The 22,076-nt window shown below is 36.8% G+C and overlaps 1 protein-coding gene across 3 annotated transcripts in view; it reads right to left on the bottom strand.

Annotated features, from left to right (window-relative positions):
* LOC103042003 (cadherin-4) overlaps positions 1-22,076 on the bottom strand; it is a 626,601-nt gene that overhangs the window by 308,169 nt on the left and 296,356 nt on the right. Inside the window, exon 1 of one of the 3 annotated variants that reach the window (XM_049463122.1) lies at positions 13,337-13,523. The exons of the other annotated variants lie outside the window; for them this stretch is intronic. Coding sequence (XP_049319079.1) covers positions 13,337-13,349 — 13 coding nt within the window. The 5' untranslated portion in view covers positions 13,350-13,523. Of the gene's footprint in view, positions 1-13,336; positions 13,524-22,076 lie in introns of those variants that run through there. 3 annotated transcript variants of the gene reach the window in all.

Below are 22,076 nucleotides of genomic sequence, written 5' to 3'. Positions count from 1 at the left end.
TCTAATAACAATAAAAAAGTCTAAGCTTTAAATGATGGACATTTAAAAATAATATATATATATATATATGGTATGATATAAAATAAAAAAACAACCAATGTGAGATTGGAAATATGAAAATACATTTTGTGTTTTAAATTATGAGTAAAATCATGAATCAAAACCGTAAATGCTGGTGCTAACTTGTGTTTTCGGAGAGGGACAGAATAGTTGAGCTTGTTAACGGTGGAAAAGAATGTGGAATATGGAGCTAGTGTTCAATAACTTGGAAAGGAAACAGACAGATAACATACAGCAACAAAAACAAGAATGCATCATTGGGATGGCACTGTAAAAAGAGTAAATTACAGAAGGAGGATGTGGCCAAATTTGGTAATGTAATTAATATGCATTAAAGTTTCCCGATCAATCGCGCACACAAATACTGAACAGCACTATTAAAAACATGACTTAAATAATAAAAAATGTGATTTTCTGCATCAAATCCCAACACAATTCTTTGAAATAATGATAGAATATATAAATAATATATTAAAAAGAGAACACAAATCAGAATTAGTGCTTTCTCGCTCTCAATTTCTCTCACATCTCTTTCATCATCTCAGCCCAAATCTCTCACATTAGAGTGAATGAAGCACCTGATGCCCCTCTGCACCCTTCACTCCCACTAATGAAGTGCTTTCTAATTATTACACTACAGCACACACACACACACACACACACACACACACACACACACACACACACACTCGTGCTGAGGCCTGTTCTCCTTGATCTCAGTGTGAGCTGAGCTGCTGGAGGAGTAAAGCTGCCGTCACTCAGCTGATTACTCTGTTTTTTAAAGAAGTAACTCTGAGCTTGGAGCTGCTTTTACTTCAGATAAACCCCTAAAACCCTCCTGACCTCCCCGTTCTGTCCATCCCATAATCCACATCTCCTAAACAACTACAACAATAACAATAAAAACAATAAATACATCAAATAAAAACATGCTTTTAAATAAATTCGCTGGAGAATCACCCAGGCTTATGAAAGCTGAACTGAAGTGAGTATATTTTAGATTATTATAGAGCTGGAAGAATGATGATTAAGTGATTGAATGATATAAGATATACAAGATATAAAGAAAGACTGATGGACGGATGAACAGATTAGAGGATTAGACACAGTAAAACCGATAAAACATTTAAACAATTACATTTACAGCTTCCTCTAATAAAATAACTGCATACTCGGGGTGGGATTCAATGAGCTTCTCAAAATACGATACTGTGATTCTGTGACAGGGCTGCAACTAATGCTTATTTGGTGCCACTTTAATGTTACTAATTAGGTTGTAAATGCCTTATAAATCATGAATAATCAGTTATAACACATATGTAGAAAGAGCAACAATATAGATATCTGTGGGTTCACTTTTTAGCAAAAAACAGGACATTGTTGCCCTTTCTATGTATGTGTTATAACGGATTATTAATGATATTTAAGGCATTTACAACCTAATTAGTAACCATTATTAAACTAATTGTAATTAACCATTTATATACCCTTTATAAAGGTAGTCTAATTTTAAAGTGGTATCGATTATTTTGTTAGTCGACTAATCTGACGATTATTTTTTTTTTTTTTTTTGATTAGTCAACGATTATTTCTGCCATCTCTAAAAATGTTAGAAACAGCAGAACATGAGGTTTAAATGGCATTTAAACTTAGGGGTGGGAATCTTTTACTATCTCACGATTCGATTCGATTCCGATTTTGGGGGCCACTATTCGATTCAAAATCATTTTTTGATTTAAAACGATTTGATTTATAAAAAAATTCTGCTTCTGGCTTATGAATCTTATAGAAAAAAAAGCCTCCATAATATACACTGGTCCTGGAGCAGGTAATGTGTTTCAAAAACAATAAAATGTGCAGGAATGTGGGTCCTCAGTGACAGAGGAATCACTGGGATATCACAATGACGTTTGTCAATGAACAATAAATAAATAATAAATAACACTGCTTTATTACCAGGCTACTAGCGGTGGTGTGTAGGTGACCCTGCTGGGCTGATGTGAGGATAGCAGTGGAGCGCTAAAGCTCAGGAGCCAGCTGCTGATTAACTAGTTAAATTTAGGCCGTTGTATTTCTTCAGAAGGGGGGCAGGAGGTGGAGAAATTAATTCATATTGTCCTTAATTCCTCTGTGATGGGGAGCTGAAATTAGCTCTGATTAGCTTTTATTTTATTTTTCTGTTCCGCCTTAAATGCTGCAGCACGCTGCCACCTGTTGCATTATTTAAGGTGGAACTGGAAAGTTAGCTAGTTAGCTAGCTAACAGTTACTGAAACGAACTACTAGCGATCTTTTTTATGCTTGTTATGAAGAATTCTGCCATAAAACATTGAAACTACACATTAATCTAAGGTAAAATATAGTGCTTGTTCTGCCATCTTACCGGTGATTCTCATACACCTACGTTCTGCGTGGGTCTGGAAGATCTCCGTTTGAAGGGCTAACAAGCCCTATCCTTTACCCGCCTTAGGGGTAAGGGATAGGGCCAAGGGAAGAAATGGGATTGGACCTTAGAATCGATTTTGGGACATTTTAAATCGATTCTGAATCGTAGTAAAAGAGAATCAAGATTCTTATGTGAATCGATTTTTTGGCACACCTCTATTTAAACTCTGAATGTTGTTTAAGCATGGAAATTATTACTTATATTTAGTGATTTAATATGTAATTTGTTGTTTTTGGGCACTTCTGGAGACACAAACTAAGTCTCCCAGCACTTTGTGTAATGTGGTACTGTTACAAATTAACGATTACTCGACAGTGAAATTTGTAGTCGCCAAATTGTTGATTATATCGACTAATCGTTGCAGCCCTACTCTGCGATACTCAATATATTGCAAGACAATTCTCTATGATACTTCACAGCATCTGTTTTACTGAATAAAATAAAATACTCCAGCAAATAAGCAAACACCAGGAATTATGTATTTATTGGTGTCAGTTTCACATAATAAAAAAATTATATTTTTCACCACAGGTTTACCTTCTTAGGGAGTTCACAGTGCTCATGTTTCAATAAAAATATCTATAATTGACGGCATGTATCTATACGAAACGATGTGATCAAAACTGTAGGGCTGTGTCATATCGTATCATACGCAATAATATCACCAACATTTTTGAATATGGTGAACGATATTATACTCTGAAATATCATATCATATCACACACCCCTAATTATTTTCACAACAGGGTTCTACTTTTTTTTTTTTTTTTTTTACTGTTTTTAGCAAAAATTTAAATTCACACTGTTCTCATTATTTCCCATTATATATCTACTAGAGAAAGATTATATCTGTCCAGTATCATTTATTTTACTTTAATACTGGATATATGGAGATATTTGGCGTGCATAATTATTATTATCATGATATTCTGGATCATTGACTTCTTCTGTTACAAATCTGATAAAATTATTGTATTTTTTAATATCTCAGTTAGGGGTGTGCCATATCATATCATATTGTATGCAATAATAAAATTACATTTTATTTTTTTTTTTTCTCAGTGTTTTGATCTATCGCCAAGAGTATCGTTATCGCGAAAATACTGGGAAATATCGTGATATTATTTTAGGGCCATATCGTCCAGCCCTAATCACAACTATACAATGTATCACAATATGATGTCTTAATTATTCTCAATCAATTATTAGGTGAGATATTCTGCCATAAGTACTGTTAAATTAAATGGACCCTTATTGTATAAGTTTTCCCCACAAGTTATAGTAGCTGTTTCTAATAAAGTGGCCATTTTTCCTGTTTTATTCAAAGAAAAGGAAAGAGAAGAAGAGAGAGCAGAGATACACTAGAGCTCTGGAGAAGATGAATGAATGAATTAGTGGATCTCTGTCTCCCTCTCTCCCAGCTTCCGCTCTCGGTTCGTCTTTATTTAGGAAAAGGGATTGAACAAAGGGCCGATTAACACAGCTAAAAGTTCCATTTAATCTCTCTCTCTCTCTCTCTGTATCTCTCTCTCGCTCTGTCTCTCTCTCTCGTTGTCGGGGGCGATAAGTTAATCACCACGGCGATAAGGAGAGTGGGAAGCAGATAGTAATAAAGCTAAGAGCAGATAAGGAAGGATTTCTCAGTCTTGTTAAATACAGAGAGAGAGAGAGAGAGAAAGAGAGAGAGAAAGAGAGAGAGAGAGAGAGACAGAGAGAAAGGAACGGTAGTGTTCTAGTTTAATTGCATTAATTATTTAAATGATCTTATAAACCACTGTAACGTTACTGTACAGAACCACACCTAAAGACTTGTTATTGCTGCTTTTCTGACTGTTGCTTTGTGGTTGCCATGGTGTCCCAGGTGGCATTTGTGGTGGTGGCTTTGTGACTACTAGATGGTTGCTAGCTGTGGTGCAAAGTGACTGTGGTGGTACCCCAGTTGGTTGTTATGCTGCTGATTAGGGTTTTGTTAGGTGGTTAATATGGTACACCAGGTGGTTGTTATGGTGTATGTGTTATGGATGCTTGATAGATGGTACAGTGTGGGAAGGAGACGGTTATGGTATTTCAGGCAGTAGCCATGATGTACACGTACTATTGTATTTCAGATGATTGCTATGATTTTTAAAGCAGTCTCCATGATGTTGCTCAGTGGTATTTTGGGTGGTTGCTCAGGTGTTGTAGTAGTGTGATAGTAAGAGATTTATAAATTGGGTAGAAGAGAACGTGCATATCTCGCAGTTAAGCGTAAATATATACATTTAATATTAAAATAAATATTTATTTTCTTTTAACAGAGCATGTTTAATACAAGTTTTAACCAGTACATTTTCATAGTATTTTTTGTTTTTTTTATTTTATTATAAGTTTTCATGACCATACGATTTTTAAAACATCAATGCAGACATGAACAATGAAACCAAAAATAAAGTACATCAAATATATATTCAAAATTGATTATAGTGAGTCTAAAATGAATCAGATAAAATGTGGACACACAATCTCTAATAATAAATATGTGTCAGTTCCTGAGAGCTCCATTGTGTAGTGCTAAATTACTGTATTAACTCTTAGCTGATGTATTTGTAGCTCCAAAATAGATTTTATCCATCGATAAACTAAAACACAAAAATTTGTACACCAGATTTCCATAACTTTTCCAAAACTTTGTGTATTTTAAAATTTTCAAAACTTATACAGGCCTGGATATAACTATTTTTAAATTACATGACTTCTCCAGGTTTTTCATGACCGTACCAACCCTGACAAAGGGAAATTTAATGATTCCCTCTGTGTTAATGGTAAGAGCTGGCCATCACTGTGTGTGTGTGTGTGTGTGTGTGTGTGTGTGTGTGTGTGTGTGTAGCGGAGCTTACTGATGAGATTTGGTGGATATGAGGCGTAACACAGCTGTCAGTAATCTGGTGTTGTTGTACGTGTCCCTAATCCGAGATTAGAGCCAAGTCCATTATAATCTCCCCAGAACATTTAAAGTAATGGCCGCATGCGCGCACACACACACACACACACACACACACACACACACACACATCTGCATTCATACACAGCAGCATGTGTGTGTGTGTGTGTGTGTGTGTGTGTAAGGCTTTTAAGCGAATGCGGGACGTGTTTGATTACTGGAACATCTCTGTTGAAAGTAAACGCAATCATAACCCAGGCCATTAAAACCTCGTCATTAACAGGATTTTCAGCCACAGCAATTAGACTGCAGCGTTGCCGCAGGAGGCTAACACAAGAGGGACCGGAGGGAGGAGGGGGTGAATAGAGAGAAAAGATACAGGACAGAAAAAGCATAGAAAGAGAAGAGAGAAGAGGAGAGAATAGGGTAAAAGAAGAGAGAAGAAAAAAAAAACCAGAAAGTAAGAATGATAAAAGAAAAAACACAAGAGGACATAGAGAAGAGATGAAGGTTTAAAGAGAAAAGAATCTGAAGAGTTGAGAGAGGAGTGAAGAGAGGAGTGGGAGGTGAAAAGACAAGCCAGGAAGAGAAGAAAAGAGAAGAAGAGAACAGAGATGAGTGGAGAGGAAGAAACAAGAGAGGACAAGAAGAGAAGAGAGGAGAAACAATATGAGAAGAGTGGAGAGAAAAAGACAAGAAAGAAGAGAAAATATCAGGGCAGGAAGAGAAGGAGACAAGAGTGGAGAAAAGAATAGAAGAGAAAAGAAAGAAAAAGAACAAAAAGAAAACAATGGAGAAGAGAAGAAACAAGAGAGGAAAAGAGGATAAGAAGAGGAGAAACCAGATGAACAAAGTGGAGAGAAATAGACAAGACAGAAGAGGAAATATCAAGACAGGAAGAGAAGAAGAGAAGAAAAAAAGAAAGAAAAAAGAACAAAGAGAAAAAAAGAGAGGAGAAAAGATGATGCTGATATGAGGTTTTCTCAAGATTTCTCTAAATTCTAGAACCCTGTTATTAGAATGCTGATATTAAATGCTGGAATTAAAAATAAAGTAAAGTAAAATTAGGCTTTTTTTAATAAGTTAAAACAAGCTAAAAGTTAAATAAGTTAAAATACGACCTCCATGCCATCTAACTTTAATGTATTACACTATATTGTGTATCGCAGAGGCACAGTATATCGTGATAACAGATTGTTGTTATTAGGGCTGCACGATTGAAATCGATGGAAAAAATTGACACTGAATTGTTGTTGTTTTTTTTCAGCTACATATATCGCAATATTAAACAATGCAGGACCCGTGACAGCACCAGCCCCGCCCCCACCCAAATGGCATTTTAAAACGTACATATAAGCGTTCTTCTAGGATTAAAAGTGCGATTGCGGCTGTAACTGGAAATATCTGCGCAAAACTGTGCGGAACTGAGGTGCACAGCTTTGGCCCCCCTCCCTTTCGCCCTTCTCAGCAGCAGACATGGCGCTGCTTACTCAGAACACTGTGTATCTATTTCTTGTAGGGGTGTGCCATATCATATCGTACACAATAATATCGTAATTTTTTTAATATTGTGAGCAATATTATACCCTAAAATATCGTGCCATATCACCCATCCCGTTTCCCATTATATATCTACTAGAGACTGATTATATGTGTCCAGTATCATTTATTTGGAGTGCATTATTATTAGTATCATGACATTCTGGATCATTGACTTCTGTTACAAATCTGGTAAAATTCTTGTATTTTTTAATATCTCACTTAGGGCTGTGCAGTATTATATTGTATGTAATAATACAATATTTTTTTTATTTTCTTGCAATATATAGTGTATTTTTGAAAGAGTTTTTTTTAAGTGTATTGTCATATCTGCAAGAGTATCATTATCGCGAAAATACCATATAATATTGTGATATTATTTTAGAGCCATATCGCCCACCCCTAATTTCTTGTGTCAAGAATCAAAAGCATTGCAACATGATGTGTTTGTTTTTATTGCCTCGGGTGACATCTCATGTCCCACGATGTGACTATTGCACATGCACACATCACGATGGCGATGCCTAGACGATATATCGTTCAGCCCAAATTGTGATATTGCACCGTGAGATGCCATATCATTCACATCCTGACGATCAGCAGTTTTACTGCTACATACAACCACTGCACAAATAATGCTGCAGCAGCAGAACGTATGTAGTGGAAACAGTGCTGATAGTAGACTGTATTTTCAGGTTCATGTATGGAACTGATGGAATCTTCATATATTTAGCATGAGTGGGAAAAATAAAAATAAAAAAAAGAATCGGACCCTTCCTGGACGTTGGTCACCCCAGACTCCAGAGAAACAGGAGAAGCTGAACATTCTGGAAAACGCTGCGAGGAAAACGACTGAAATAGAGCACCACACTATCAGCCTCTGTGGTCAAAACAAAGCCTCCAGTGTTTCCAAAAACGAACTTCCAATGGCAAACTGCACCGAGCTCCACGCCGACACACAGTACCGATCTGTCTGAGAGAAAGTGTGTGCGCGAGAGAGGGACGACTGCAGGGCGAGAGAGCTAGATTTAGTTCAGAAAACGGAGAAAAGAGAGAGGTTGAGAGTGGAAAAAATAAATCCACCAAAGCAGGAAAGAATGGATAACTGGAACAGCAGAACGAAATACATCCTTTGCATCTACATCCCTCTCTCTTTCACTCTGTCAAGTAATTTAACCCCAACCTATTCATCCTTACAGCAGTTTAACCCCACCCCATTCATCCTCCAGCAGTTTAACCCCACCCCATTCATTCTTACAGCAGTTTAGCCCCACCCCATTCATTCTTACAGCAGTTTAGCCCCACCCCATTCATTCTTACAGCAGTTTAGCCCCACCCCATTCATTCTTACAGCAGTTTAGCCCCACCCCATTTATCCTACAGCAGTTAAACCCCACCCGATTCACCCTATAGCAGTTTAACCCCACCCCATTCATCCTTACAGCAGAAAAGTGTCTATCGTGCTACTTACCTTTTATCGTCCCTATCGTTTCTACAGTAATTTCATCAATTATTCATGAAAATATATAAAGTAGGCTATGATGAAATGTATTGCCGTGGTCACTTTGCATAAACTCGGTTTATATAGGTGATAATAAAATAATCTTCGGAAAAAAGCTTCATAATGTGGTTTTTCAACATGACGCTGCTTTCCATTATTTGGCGGACACTTTAAAAAATGTTAAATTAGTTTATTTTGATAACTTAATTTACATACTTGTATAATAAAAAAAATAGCAACTGAATCTACCTCATAAAGCATAAAGTTGGAAAAAAAGTAAGTAATGATATTATTTTGTCTTATTTTTCAAAGAATAACTGAAAACATACTCAAATGTGGTATATCATGATATATATCGTTATCGTGATATAAAAAATTCCATATCGTGATATATGATTTTTCCCATATCGCCCAGCACCACACAGTGTAGGTGTGATTGACGTGATGTGTGACGTGGAGTAAACACTAAAATATAACTGTACCAGCGAAGGCGAGAAGAAGGGAAAGGAGAAAGAAAGAGAGAGTAAGAGAGAAAAAGACTACGACGCCCCTGAGGCTAATGACGACTCTGTAGCATCTCCATTTCTCCTTCTTCTCCATTTCTCCTCCTTTCTTTGTCTCGTTGCTGCAGGAGTCGCTTTAATCCGCTGGAATATGATTCACTTAATCCAGCACACGCGCTCACTCTAGCAGCAAATTGGACGACACGGCCGGCGCTAATATTCACACACACTGTCCCGTCCTTTATCCTCCCTCTCTCTCTCTCTCTCTCTCTCTCTTTTTCCATCTCTCCCTATGATGAGTGGCATCATCCGTACCTCCCCGTCTCCCCGTTTAGCCCCTGATTAAAGTTTCTTCTCACCGGCCCAAAACGCTCATTACCTCGTCCACCAGAGTAAATTACAGCAATTTGTGCACAACTCCACAGATACCAACACAACACAAAGACCCGGCCCCGTCCCATTTCTCGCTCCTTGTCTAGCTTCATGTCTAGATACAAAGGTTTACGTAGTGCGATAGCTTAGCTAATAACTTATATGAAGAGAAACAATAGCACATGCCTTATTTCACTAATAAGCATGTAACTGTTTTAGTTGAGCTTTTCTTCTACCTTGTTATTTGTTTTAATTATTTTGTTTTTTTATTTACCTGATTTTATGTTTTACTATTTAGTATTTAGCGTGTGACGAGATCTCGCGGGGGGAAAAAACAGTTTAGTGTGGACTTTTTAAGAGGGATCTGGCAACACAGTAGTGAAAGCAGTGAGTGTGGTGGCTGAGCAGTGAGAGCAGCTCTCAGCAGAAGAGGAAAATGCTTCTGCTACTTTTAAGTTGTATATCTGGCTGCATTTTGGCTCCAGTGGAAACAATAAACGGTAACAGAGTGACCAACAAGACTCAAACCATATATAAATACTGTAAATAAATCCTACACGTGACTGTTTCATAGGCAGCTGTACTAATCCCTTAGCTCTGTACTGTATTTAAAAACATGTTCTGTCTCTGTTTCACTTCAAGCACAGTCTTAATATGACTGGTTATGGTTATGAATAGTTAAATTACAAACCATAGGCTTAATATGACTGGTTGTGGTTTGCACTTATTGTTTGCACTATATAAGACTTAGAAAAGTTTTATTTTTTATTCTTATTTCTATTTCTTATAAAATAAATGTGTGAGAGAAACCAGTCTGTTAAGTGTGCGTTATATGATAGTTTTCAAGCCATTTTTCATTTTTGAAGTTTCCTCAAAAATCGTCTAGTCTCGTTCTCATGAACCCAGTATCGTGTCTCGTCTCGTGATATAAGTGTCTTGTCACACCCCTAGTACATTGTCTCTGTTAAATAAACTATTAAATAAATAAATTTTAAAAAAGCAAATTCACAGAGAAATCACAGAGAAATTATAAATTTGGACAATAACAATTAAATAGCCTCTATTTGCCCCCTTTTTAAAGACACACAATGCCCTAAAATTAACAGCAGCTAGGTTGCCATACTTTAAAAGCACCCCTGTTGCAAGCGGAAGGGATACACTTAAAAATAGGCAGGAGTGGTACAAATTAGAAATTAAATTTGGGCCTAATTACACAAGTGTGTTACAAACACGTGTTAGCCACAGAACCACTTTTAGTGTTACCGCTACACACATTTTAAATGGCAGCAGCAATCATTTTCCAGCAGCAGGCTGCCACTTCTGAATCGTAAAATCGCATTCGGGAAACTCAGCAGAGCTCTTTTATTTGAAGCAATAAATACAGAAGGAAGAAATGAAGAGACGATAGAAAAATAAGTAGATAAAACTACCCAAGCTTTAAAGTTTAAAAGATTTATCAGAATGTAATGCAAAGCATGTAGCACACTGGTGCCATATGCATAGCATGCGAAGCCACAGTACATGCCACTCATATTTCTTACTGGATAAAACAAAACAAAAACAGCATTGAATGTTTGTAGGGAAATATATGAAATGCTTTAGTTATAGTAACTCAGCTTTTTGAAACAAAGCACTGAACGCGTGTGTAGGCTGTGAAAACATTTTAGAGAACAAAACAAAACATTTCTACGCTTTAAAGAGCTTAACAACATATTTTTACCACCAAAGCTTCACCAACTGTGGCACTTCATGCATGTGCAAGCTTATATAAAATGCTTTAGAGGTCATAACAAAAAAAAAATCTTTTACATTTTTCTAAAATGAAAATTAAGTCATAAATGTGCTTGTAGGCTAAAATATATGTAAAATATTTTATAAAGTTTAATGAAAAGGTTTTTTTTTTTTTTTTTTACCTAAGCTTCACTAACTGAATGTGTGTGTAGGCTAATATAAAATGCTTTAGAGAGCAAAATTAAAATACAAAAATAAGGCTTAAATATTTTAGAAATCAGATTCAAAGGCTTTTACATCAGCTTTATCAACCGTACCTCTGAAAAATGTGAGCTTATCACAATACTTTATTACCTTCTCTAAAAGTGTGTAGACTCATGTGAAAGGCTTTACAGAGCATATCAGAAAACTTTTACCTCAGCTTCATAAAAATACAGCACTGAATGTGCATGTAGGCGTCTGTAAACTTTATAGAGAGCACAACAAAACATTTTTTGTGCATGTAATGTGCATGTAAACTTCTGCAAACTACTCTAGAGAGAATAAAGAAATGTTTTTATCTAAGCGTCACAAACTGCAGCACTGAATGTGCTTTGTGAGGTAATATAACACTTTAGAGAGCATAACAAAAATCTCAGCTTTACGAAGTTATGTAACCTACTTTAGAGAGCATAACGAGCAATTTTTACCCAATATTTACAAAAATTCAGCAATAAACGTATGTGTAAACTACTGTGAACAAGTTAACTACTTTAGAAAGCTGAACAAACAGTTTTCACTGAAGTTTTACAAAATGAGGAGCTAAATGTAAGTGTAGGCTACTGTAAATTACTTTAGACAGAATACTGAATTTTTACCTCAGCTTTACAAATTTTCTGCCATTTTAGAGAACGTAATAAATCATTTTTTACTTCAGCTTCATGAAAAATAAGTGCTAAATGTAAGTGCAGGCTACTGTAAATAACTTTACAGAGAATAATGAGTTTCTACCTCAGTTTTTAAAAAAAAAATCAGCAAAAAATGGTTAAAAGGTTAAAAAAGGTTAAGTGTAGGCTACTCTAAAATACTTCAGAGAGCTTAACAAATTATTTTTACCTCAGCTTTACGAAAATTCAGCTTTAAATGTAAGTATAGACTACTGTAAACTACTTTAGAAAGCTTAAAGAACAGTTTTTACCTCTGCTTTACAAACGATAGGTGCTAAATGTAAGTGTAGGCTACTGTAAACTAGTTAACCTAGCTTAACTACTTAAGAGAGCTTAACCAACAGATTTTACCTCAGCTTTACGAAAATTGGGCGCAATATTTAAGTCAAAACTACTGTAAACTAATTTAGAGAGCATAACAAACAGTTTTTACCTCAGCTTTACAGAAATTAGGTGCTAAATGTAAGTGTAGGCTACTGTAAACTTATTTAGAGAGCATAACAAACAGTTTTTACCTCAGCTTTACGAAAGTTAGATGCTATATTTAAGTGAAAACTACTGTAAATTAATTTAGAGGGGTTAATTTAGAGGTGTTTTTTTTACCTCAGATTTAAGAAAATTCAGTGCTATATGTAAGTAAAAAATACTGTAAACTAATTTAAAGAGCATAACAAACAGTTTTTACCTCAGCTTTACAAACATTAGGAGCTAAATGTAAGTGTAGGCTACTGTAAACTCATTTAGAGAGGTTAAATATTTTTTACCTCAGCTTTACAAAAATCACGTGCTAAATGTACGTGTAGGCTACTGTAAACTCATTTAAAGAGCATAACAAACAGTTTTTATCTCAGATTTACAAACATTAGGTGCTAAATGTAAGTGTAGGCTAATGTAAACTCATTTAAAGAGCATAACAAACAATTTTTACCTCATCTTTACAAACATTAGGTGCTAAAAGGAATTGTAGGCTCCTGTAAACTCATTTAGAGAGCATAACAAACAGTTTTTACCTCAGCTTAACAAAAAATGGTGTTAAATATAAGTGTAGGCTACTGTAAATTACTTTAGAGAGCATAACAAACAAATTCCGCCCCAATTTTACGAAAATAAGGCACTAAATGTAGGTGAAAACTACTTTAAACCAATCTAGAGAGCATACCAAACATTTTTTACCTCAGATTTACCAACTACAGCGACCCAAATCGATGCTTAACAACCGAATCTTAATTAGGTTAACTATGTTAGCTAAGGTGGCTAACGTTAGTTAAACCACCTAATTAGCGCCTAAAACGTCCGCAAAACGCCGCGAACAAGAGCGAGTTAAACAGATTTTACTCACTCAGCACCTCCATCCTGCTCAGGAAAGGGTAAATACTGGAATAAACCCGTTCTCCATCGCTGTTCTCTCCGATTTTAGCTGAATAACCGCTTCAATCTGCTCCACTAATCGAAGCTCCTCTGTGACCGTTGGCGAGAGTCGACTCCCGCTGTGAATCGATAGAATCGACTCGAAGCTTCGAGTTCAGTGCGGAGAAATTCAGTCACGTGTTCTGTGTTTTTAGAAAACTGGACTTTTATACAACAAAACCAAACTGCTAAAAACAAAATAAAATTATTAAAAAAACTAAATATTAATTTACATTTATAATACCAGTGTATGACTTATTAAAAAGGTCTTACATACTAGCTATATTTATGTGTATATTTTTGAGTTATATGTGTTTTGTTTTCAGTTATTGGTTAATAAAAGTCCTAACCCTGGTAAAACTCTCTGACTAGTCAAATGACCAGAAGAATCACATATATATATATTTTTGTCTTCCAAATACATAGGTGTAGATTTCTTCTCCTTTCAAAATATTCAGTTTGGTATATTTCTTGAAGATAAAAATGCTGAATATTTGATTAATAATGCAATTATCATAATGGAATATTATATACATAAATGTCGATTTGCTAAATGCTCTCCCTCGTCAATTGTTTGCTATTATTATTATTATTATTATTATTATTATTATTATTATTGTTATTGTTATTGTTATTATTATTATTAGTGGAGTTATGAATATAACTTAATTTTGAAGTTTGAAGGATTGATCCATGTCCCTAACTCCCTATTTAAAATAAACTAACTGAACAATAACTCACACGTTTTATAGTTTCTGCCTGTTGATTCTTACAGTAAATACCCTGAATTTTTCAAGACATTAATTACATCTATTTCATTTTGATGTTTATACCATTAATGTTTCTTAAGTAAATTCCACAAAATATTTATTTTTTTCTATTTTTTTCTCATTATAGTAAATTTTGCTTTAGACAAGGTATGTACTGGTACTGTACATATAGTATATATATCAGTTTATGTAGAGCTTTCTGTACAGTTTCTATATGTTCAGCCTGTAAACGTGAAGTGATAATATTAAAGCTTTTTTTTTCTGCATTACGGTCTAGCGCCCTCACTACAGGAGCTGTCCCATCAACACCTGAGAGAGAAATTGACGTTTCTGAGCTTCCAGATCAATGGAGGAGGGGAGTAATGACAGGTGACAATGAAGAAATAAAAGCATCGCTGGAGCGATGATACCACCCTGCAGAGCGCTCTCATCACACAAGAGAATCTTAATATAAACAGAAAAAGAAACACCTTCAGCCTCCTTTATTCCCTTAACTGTGCGGGAATTTAACTTCACTCAAACAAAGGCCAGTCCAAAAAATAAGCTACTAAAAATAAAAAAAAAGTAATACGCCACCTCTAATACTTGGTACTTCATGCATTTATATCCATTATCTACAGAATAGAGCTATGGTGTATCACAATGCTCATTGCTATCTTGCACCCTGCCAAAAATCTATTGTAATGCCTTCTGCTTGCATGGTTTAAATAGCAACTTAAATTAATGTTAAATTAGTGTTTATGAATATATCTTTGCCGATAGGCATGGTGGTCTGGAAATGTGCATATCTACCACACTGTTAGCATTGCCGTTAGCATAGATTCCACGTCAATAGCATCACAACTGTGCCATTAGCAGTGCTACTGCACTGTTAGCATAAGTATCACACTGTTAACATTGCTAGTACTATGTTAGCATCATTACCACACCATTAGAATCCCTGTCGCCTTGTTGGCTCTGCCATAAGCATAGTTGCCATGCTGTTGGCATTGCCATTAGCATGGCTACTACATCTACAGCATCACCTTAGTGCCATTAGCATTGCCACCACACTGTCAGCATTGCTAGCATAATGTAAGTATCATTACCACACCATTAAAATCACTGCTGCTCTGTTAGCATTGCTATTAGCATAGCTACCACGTCGATAGCATCACCACTTAGCTTTGCCCTTATGCTGTTAGCATTTCTACTGCACCATTAGCATCAATACCACGGGGTTAGCATTGCTACTGTGCTGACCACTGGCCTTAACCAGCACCTTGTCAACGTCACAGCATTGTAGGATGTAAACAGTATTTTTTAATAAGCTTCTTCTGCACTTTTTAAGTTATTAATGCCTCGTTTTAAATGTCAGGGCTCTCCGGATTCTAGTAAGGAGGTGTGGAGCTACTTTGAGCTGGATAACGGTGGAAAAAGTGATTCATCAGGGTAAATTATGCCCCAAATCACCCAGTCTGAAGGGTATTTGTTGGACAAACTGTTGGAATTTCTGGATCTCGAAAAGCTGTGGGAGAACGGAGGTGTGCTATTCATCAAAGATAAGAATTTTTTTATCATGTTTTACTTCAATAAAAGTCTATTTTTCTATTTTAATTACCCATTAGCATTGCTACTGCACCATTAGCATCAATACTACAGTGTTAGCATCGCTACTGTGCTGACCAATGGCCTCAACTAGCACTTTGTCAACGTCACTGCAGACAAAAGTGCCTCAGTAATGTTTTGGGTTTTGGGATTTAACTTGCCATGATTCTTTCTGGTCTTCTCCGAATTGCTCTGACTGCAGTCATTATTTCCCAGCAGGAGCAGCACTTTTGCTGGATGATGAGGTTAGGATTTTCCACGCACCTCCATTACTATCTTACATGCACAGACACGCCTCAGCCGAAGCAGCACGTAGCCATTAGCGGCGCGGTAAGAAGGCGCTAGTTGGATGTGATGCACGCAGGCCGAGATTTCCTTCATTTCCTCGTCACCCCGGCCGCTGAAGTGCTTTCCCCAACTTCTTCTCTCTCGGCTCGGCATCTGGAGTCGAGCACGTCTTCCCTAAAAGCTTCATTCAGGCAGACGAGCGGCGACTAAACACCGTCTCCCGGAGCTCACGCTCAAATTCGATTGAGTCAGCTCGGCGGATTCTCATTTAGGGCAGTTTGAAATCTGTCCTTCAGGGTCTTTTAGGGTTCGCCCTGAAGGAAGACACGAAAATCAGTGGATATTGATTCAAATCAGCAGCCTTTATTACCACGCAATAAGAGCAGGAGTCGCTGGAGGCGGCGAGATAAAATATTACCTCTGAAGTTGAGCCACATTATGATTCTGCTCTTGGAAAACAAAGATCTGGATCTCATATATGTTGAGAAGACAAATGAGGAGTATATAAATCGAATGTACCGCAAAAGTATAGAGACACCTGCTTGTTCATTGCTTTTCATTCTTTTGAAACAAAGGGCCCTATTTTAGCAATCTAAGGGTTTGTGCTATCAAGCATGCATCATGCAACTTGATGTAGGACGTGTCCGTATGTCTTTGCTATCGTAACAACGGGAAAAGTACAACTTGAGCGTTTCCAAACATTTATTATTTATTTGTTTATTCAACAGGGACAATGCACATTGATCAACATCTCAGTTTCTACATCAATGTAAATGTTAATTTTCAATGTAAAAGCTAATTTTCATCTGTAATCCCTTGGCAGGTTGTTGTATAAAAAAAGGTGTCAACAGCTCAATAAAAAAAAAAATTGCAAAACCTCACCACCCACACACAATAGCAACACAGACATACAAACACAGTATACATACAGTACCACAAACATTCCATAAACTATACACGGCTATCAGTGATTACAGATTTGTTTTGCAAAAAACATGCAAAAGTCATGTACTAATTCTCTTATTTAATCATGGGTGTGGTTCATTTTTGGGCATAATTTTGGTCTCTTGCTCATCATTACTTATAAGATCAAGGTGAGCTCTGACTTTGACGAATTGCTATTTTAAAGGCGCAGCTACCTGGACGTGTCCAACAAACGCTTCTCAGCAGAGGAAACTTGAGCTCATTTACAAGAAGAGCAATGTTATTGTATTGCTATTGTTGATGTAAAAGTTGGGTTTGTGCACTGCTGCATGTTCAGCAATGAACGTCTGACTGTTGGCGTCTGTCTAGGTTGTTTTAATTCAGTTGTTTATTCAGTGGAGCTCCTGTGTTTTATGTTACCAAAATAGAGATAGTAAAACTCCAGAAATGTACCTGAACACACCTCATTTCATAACCAGAACACCACACCCATCAGTGTAGATATATTCAGAAGCTCTGCTGCTATTTAAACCCGGCAGGAGGAAGGAGTGTAAATAGACTGTTGGTGGGGTGTAAGATAGCAATATGCATCCATCACAATGCACCTAGTGCAGGGTGCAAAATAGGGCCATAAGTTTAAATAAAAAAATATTTAGAATTGATGTCACGTATTGTGAACGCATAGCTGTATACCAAATCGTAATATCGATGTTACATCCCACCCTTAGTACTGATTGTAAAAAGCATTGTTGTGAGTTTTATTTATTTATTTATCATTGAAAACTTCCCAAAGATGGCGAAGGCTCCTCTTCATGCCTGTTATTTCGATAACTGTCAAACTCTGAGGGAACAGGGCGCTGTAGTATTTGCACAGAGCACCGCAGCGCTCCAGAAAGGCTTGAATTGCAGCACAGTAATAATTAATATCCATCATCTCCTCTGGCCAGTGATGAAATCTGACTAAACCCCCCCACGTCCCCCGCGGACCTCAACGTCTTTGTGTAGTCTTTGACCCAGTTTGGCCGCGGGTCGTCAGCGGGGTGTCTGTCTGTCTGTCTGTCTATCTCTCGGTCTGCAGGGATCGCTTTGGGGAATTGAGGTCAGTCACGATTGGCTCTGTTGGTGGAAGATCCTGCAACTGTAATGTTATTTATCCCAAAACCATCAGCCCCTCCATCTCCCACAGGAACGAGCCCACTGAACCCCATAACTGCCCCCGTTTCAGCGCAAATATCACTATATTTTATTTATACTCGCATTTACACACATTTAAACCAAAGTGCTTCACAGTTAGTTGTGAAAAACTACTTTAAGTTGCACCCATTGCTGACACAGATGTGCAAATGCATAGACACTAGTCTATAATATAATCCCTGTGGAAGTAAAAAGTATTACCAGTAGAATTTAAAAAATAAAATATGAAGCTAGAGGGGTATAAACCTGCAGTACTGGGCTGTGGAGCAGTGAAACCTTGTTTTCAGTTAAAGCTTCATTCATTACTTTTGGGATGAATTGTGGAGTTTGGGGATGTGGTGGGTCTTGATTGCAATCAAATTCTCACAGTAATGTTGCAGAATCTTGTAGAATGTCTTTCCTGGAGTGTCTCCAACAAAAGTAGGATAAACTCTTTTTAATACCATTGACTATATTGTTTAAATGTTTATGTAAATGTAAATGTAGCTTTAGGAAAGTGTGTTTAGATACTTTTGTACATTTTTAGAGCATTAAAAATGTCAGGTTTGTGTAATTTGAAGCAATATTCAAGCTAAGCTGTTTTCTGAGTAAGCCTGCAAGCACTGCTACATTATTCATTCATTTATTCCTGGTCTTTTACAATTTACAAATCAGCCAATAGACATACTCAAACATTTACATGTGGAATTAAACATTTTCCAACTGAAATAAATGAACAAAATGAGTAAATCAGAAGATATCGCAATCCTTTCGTCTATATAGCGTATATATATTTAAAAAAAACATTAGAAGTGGCTAGTGTGTGTAATATAAAGTTAAAACTCATGCTAGGGTGTTTTGTAAGTAGGCTAACAAGCTAATGACTTTCTGTTTTTCTTTCCTTATTTTTTCTGTTATATGAATATGGTAGTCGTTCTGTGAATTGTGTGAGAATTTCATCATGAAGGACCGAAAGAAATGCTCCAAAATCACTTGGAATTAAATCTTCTTACACTGACTGTTTTTCCTGTAAAGTTATATTTTTTTAAATGCTGAAATTTAATTGAAAAGCTGAAGAGCATTTAAATCAGTGCGGGATTTTACAGATTTACTTAATCTGATGTAATATTTAAACTAATATTTTAGGAACATTCAAAGGGCTAGTGTGTGTAATATAAAGGCTGTTTTGTAAGCAGGCCCACAAGCTAATGATGCAACTGCTGATTAGCTTAAAGAAACATTTTCTCCTAATTTCCACATACAGTGAATCTGAGTTTCAGCATAAATGTGCCAATAGAAAAACTCCAAAATGACGTGAAATTAAAACATTTTCCAGTGAAATGAAAAATAGTTGTTTTTCATTGCACAGCAACGATATTTAGTGAGATAAATCTATACTATAAGACTATTATATATATATATAGTAAGACATATAGTAAGATAAATATATAGTAGTATAGATATATACCCAATAAATCATTTTTAACTTAAAAAGTGCACAAAAAAGCTTATTAAAATCCACTGTTTACATCCCATAACACTACTAGCGGCAGTAAGGAGGTGTGGAGCTACTTTGAGCTGGATAACGGTGTAAAAAGTGATTTATCAGGGTAAATTATGCCTCATATCACCCAGTCTGAAGGGTGTGTTTTGGACAAACTGTTAAAATGTCTGGATCTCTGAACGCTGTGGGAGAACGGAGGTGTGCTTTTTTATCATGTTTTACTACAACAAAAGTCCATTTTACACCGGAGTTCTTCCTTAACTAAGATTACTTAGCTAGCTACCTTAGTTAACCTAGCTAGTTCGCTAACTAACTAACTAACGCTAGCTAACCTGGCATTGAATTGCTGCGCTGTAGTTTGTAAAGCTGAGGTACAAACTCTATGTTATGCTCTCTAAAGTAGCTTACAGTAGTTTTCACTTAAATTTAATACCTAAATTTAAATAGTAAAGATATATACCCGATAAATCGCTTTTACACTGTTATCCAGCTCAAAGTAGCTCCACACCTCCTTACTAGAATCTGGAGATATATATATATATATATATATATATATATATATATACATATATATATATATATATATATGTATATATATATATATATATATATGTATATATATATATATATATATAACATAGACATATATATACATAGACTCCACATAGCGTAGCAGCTGGCGCCAGGAGGCAGACTGTGCAGAGTCTATGTATATATATATATATATATGTCTATGTTATTATCAGTACAGTGATGGCGGCGCTCGGAGCTGAAGCTAGTAGTGTTATAGGATGTAAACAGTGGTGTTTAATAAGCTTCTTCTGCACTTTTTAAGTTATTAATGCCTGGTTTTAAATGTCAGGACTCTCCTCTTGGATTCTAGTAAGGAGGTGTGGAGCTACTTTGAGCTGGATAACGGTGTAAAAAGTGATTTATCAGGGTAAATTATGCCCCTTATCACCCAGTCTGAAGGGGGTTTGGAAAAAACGCTAAAACATTTCTGGATCTCTGAACTCTGTGGGAGAACGGAGGTGTGCTGTTCATCAAAGATAAGAACTTTTTATCATGTTTTACTTCTCCTTTAAATAGAGTGATTTTGCTTTCAGTGTACGTGAATGAATGAATGAATGAATGTGTGTGTGTGTTTTGTGTCTGAGGTCACGCATATTTCCAGTTCCTGCATGTCGGCGATTTTTAAACACCAATAATCTTTAAAGTATAGATGAGAGCGGCGCGGGACTTGTAGTTTTTGACATCCTGCAAACTGACCTACCTTCCCCGACACGCTCCAACAGGAAAAAGCTTTTAGGGTAAAAAACGGCGCCCGGCCGGCCGTGTCCCAGATGCAGCCGAGCGTTCTCGCCTAAAGTTTACTCCAACAAACTGCGAAAAGAAGTTAAAAAAGGACAGGCGGGTTTGCGGCACAGATTGCCGGCGCTGGAGATCACAGGGCGGCTCGGCGGCGATGCTAATTGTGCGGCCGGATCCGAGAGCATTGTTTTTTTGGCTGCGAGGCCGAATGCCGCAGAGGGCCATTAACCTTGTCTCCCAGATATCAAGCAAATTAGTGGCGGCCGAGGGCAGAGGCAGGCGCATGTGGCCTTTCTGTCACACTGCCTTTCCTTATCATTACCCTTAAGCATGAAAACACCACAATTATTGGACACCGCTGGGCCTCGTTCGCTCGCCCCCTCCTACCCTACAGCAGCCGCCTCATTAGCATTCCTTTCTTTTTAATGTAATTAAACAACGACTTAAAGCTCCAGTTTGGCAGAAAATCAAAATTACACCACTCTTCTCTCCGCAGTCGATCAGCCCGCACTCAGACCGAGCAAAAACAGAGCAGAAAACGAGTGTTTCACACTTCTTTTAGAAACTAGGAGCACTAATGTTGTGCATCAACTCGTTCTTCTTCTTATTGTTTTTTGTGTGAAAGCTGAACGAGCCAATTTGCAAATAATGAACTTAAACGTTGTTCAGAAAGCATCCAATGGAGCTAAAAAGCTAAAAACTCAAAGAAAACTTAATAACTAATCACCTAGCCAAGATATTCCTTTACACCCCATACCTGCACTACTACTGCTTATACCTGCACCCACCCAGCACACGCACTTTTTGTCCCACTCCCCTCAGGCCGGAGGCTGCGGAGCATTAAGTGCAAAACAACAAGACTCAGAAACAGCTTCATTCCGGAAGCTGTAAGACTCTTAAACTCCACTTAACAACACACTGCACTGACACACAAGGACAAATTACTGTTTACTGTTTACCAACATGGTCACTTTACTTGTACTGAGACACTTTATCTCCACTGCTCTAATTCACATTATCATGCTGCTATAGCACACTTGCACTCTGGACTTCATGTTGCTGAACCTTCTACTCTCTATTTATTTTTTTTATTCTTTGGGGTATTTATCTATCTA

This window comes from Astyanax mexicanus, chromosome 13, assembly GCF_023375975.1.
Source record: "Astyanax mexicanus isolate ESR-SI-001 chromosome 13, AstMex3_surface, whole genome shotgun sequence".
Classification (NCBI taxonomy): domain Eukaryota; kingdom Metazoa; phylum Chordata; class Actinopteri; order Characiformes; family Acestrorhamphidae; genus Astyanax; species Astyanax mexicanus.
The sequence above is the reverse complement of the archived record's forward strand: the minus strand, read 5'-3'. Positions and strand labels throughout refer to the sequence as shown.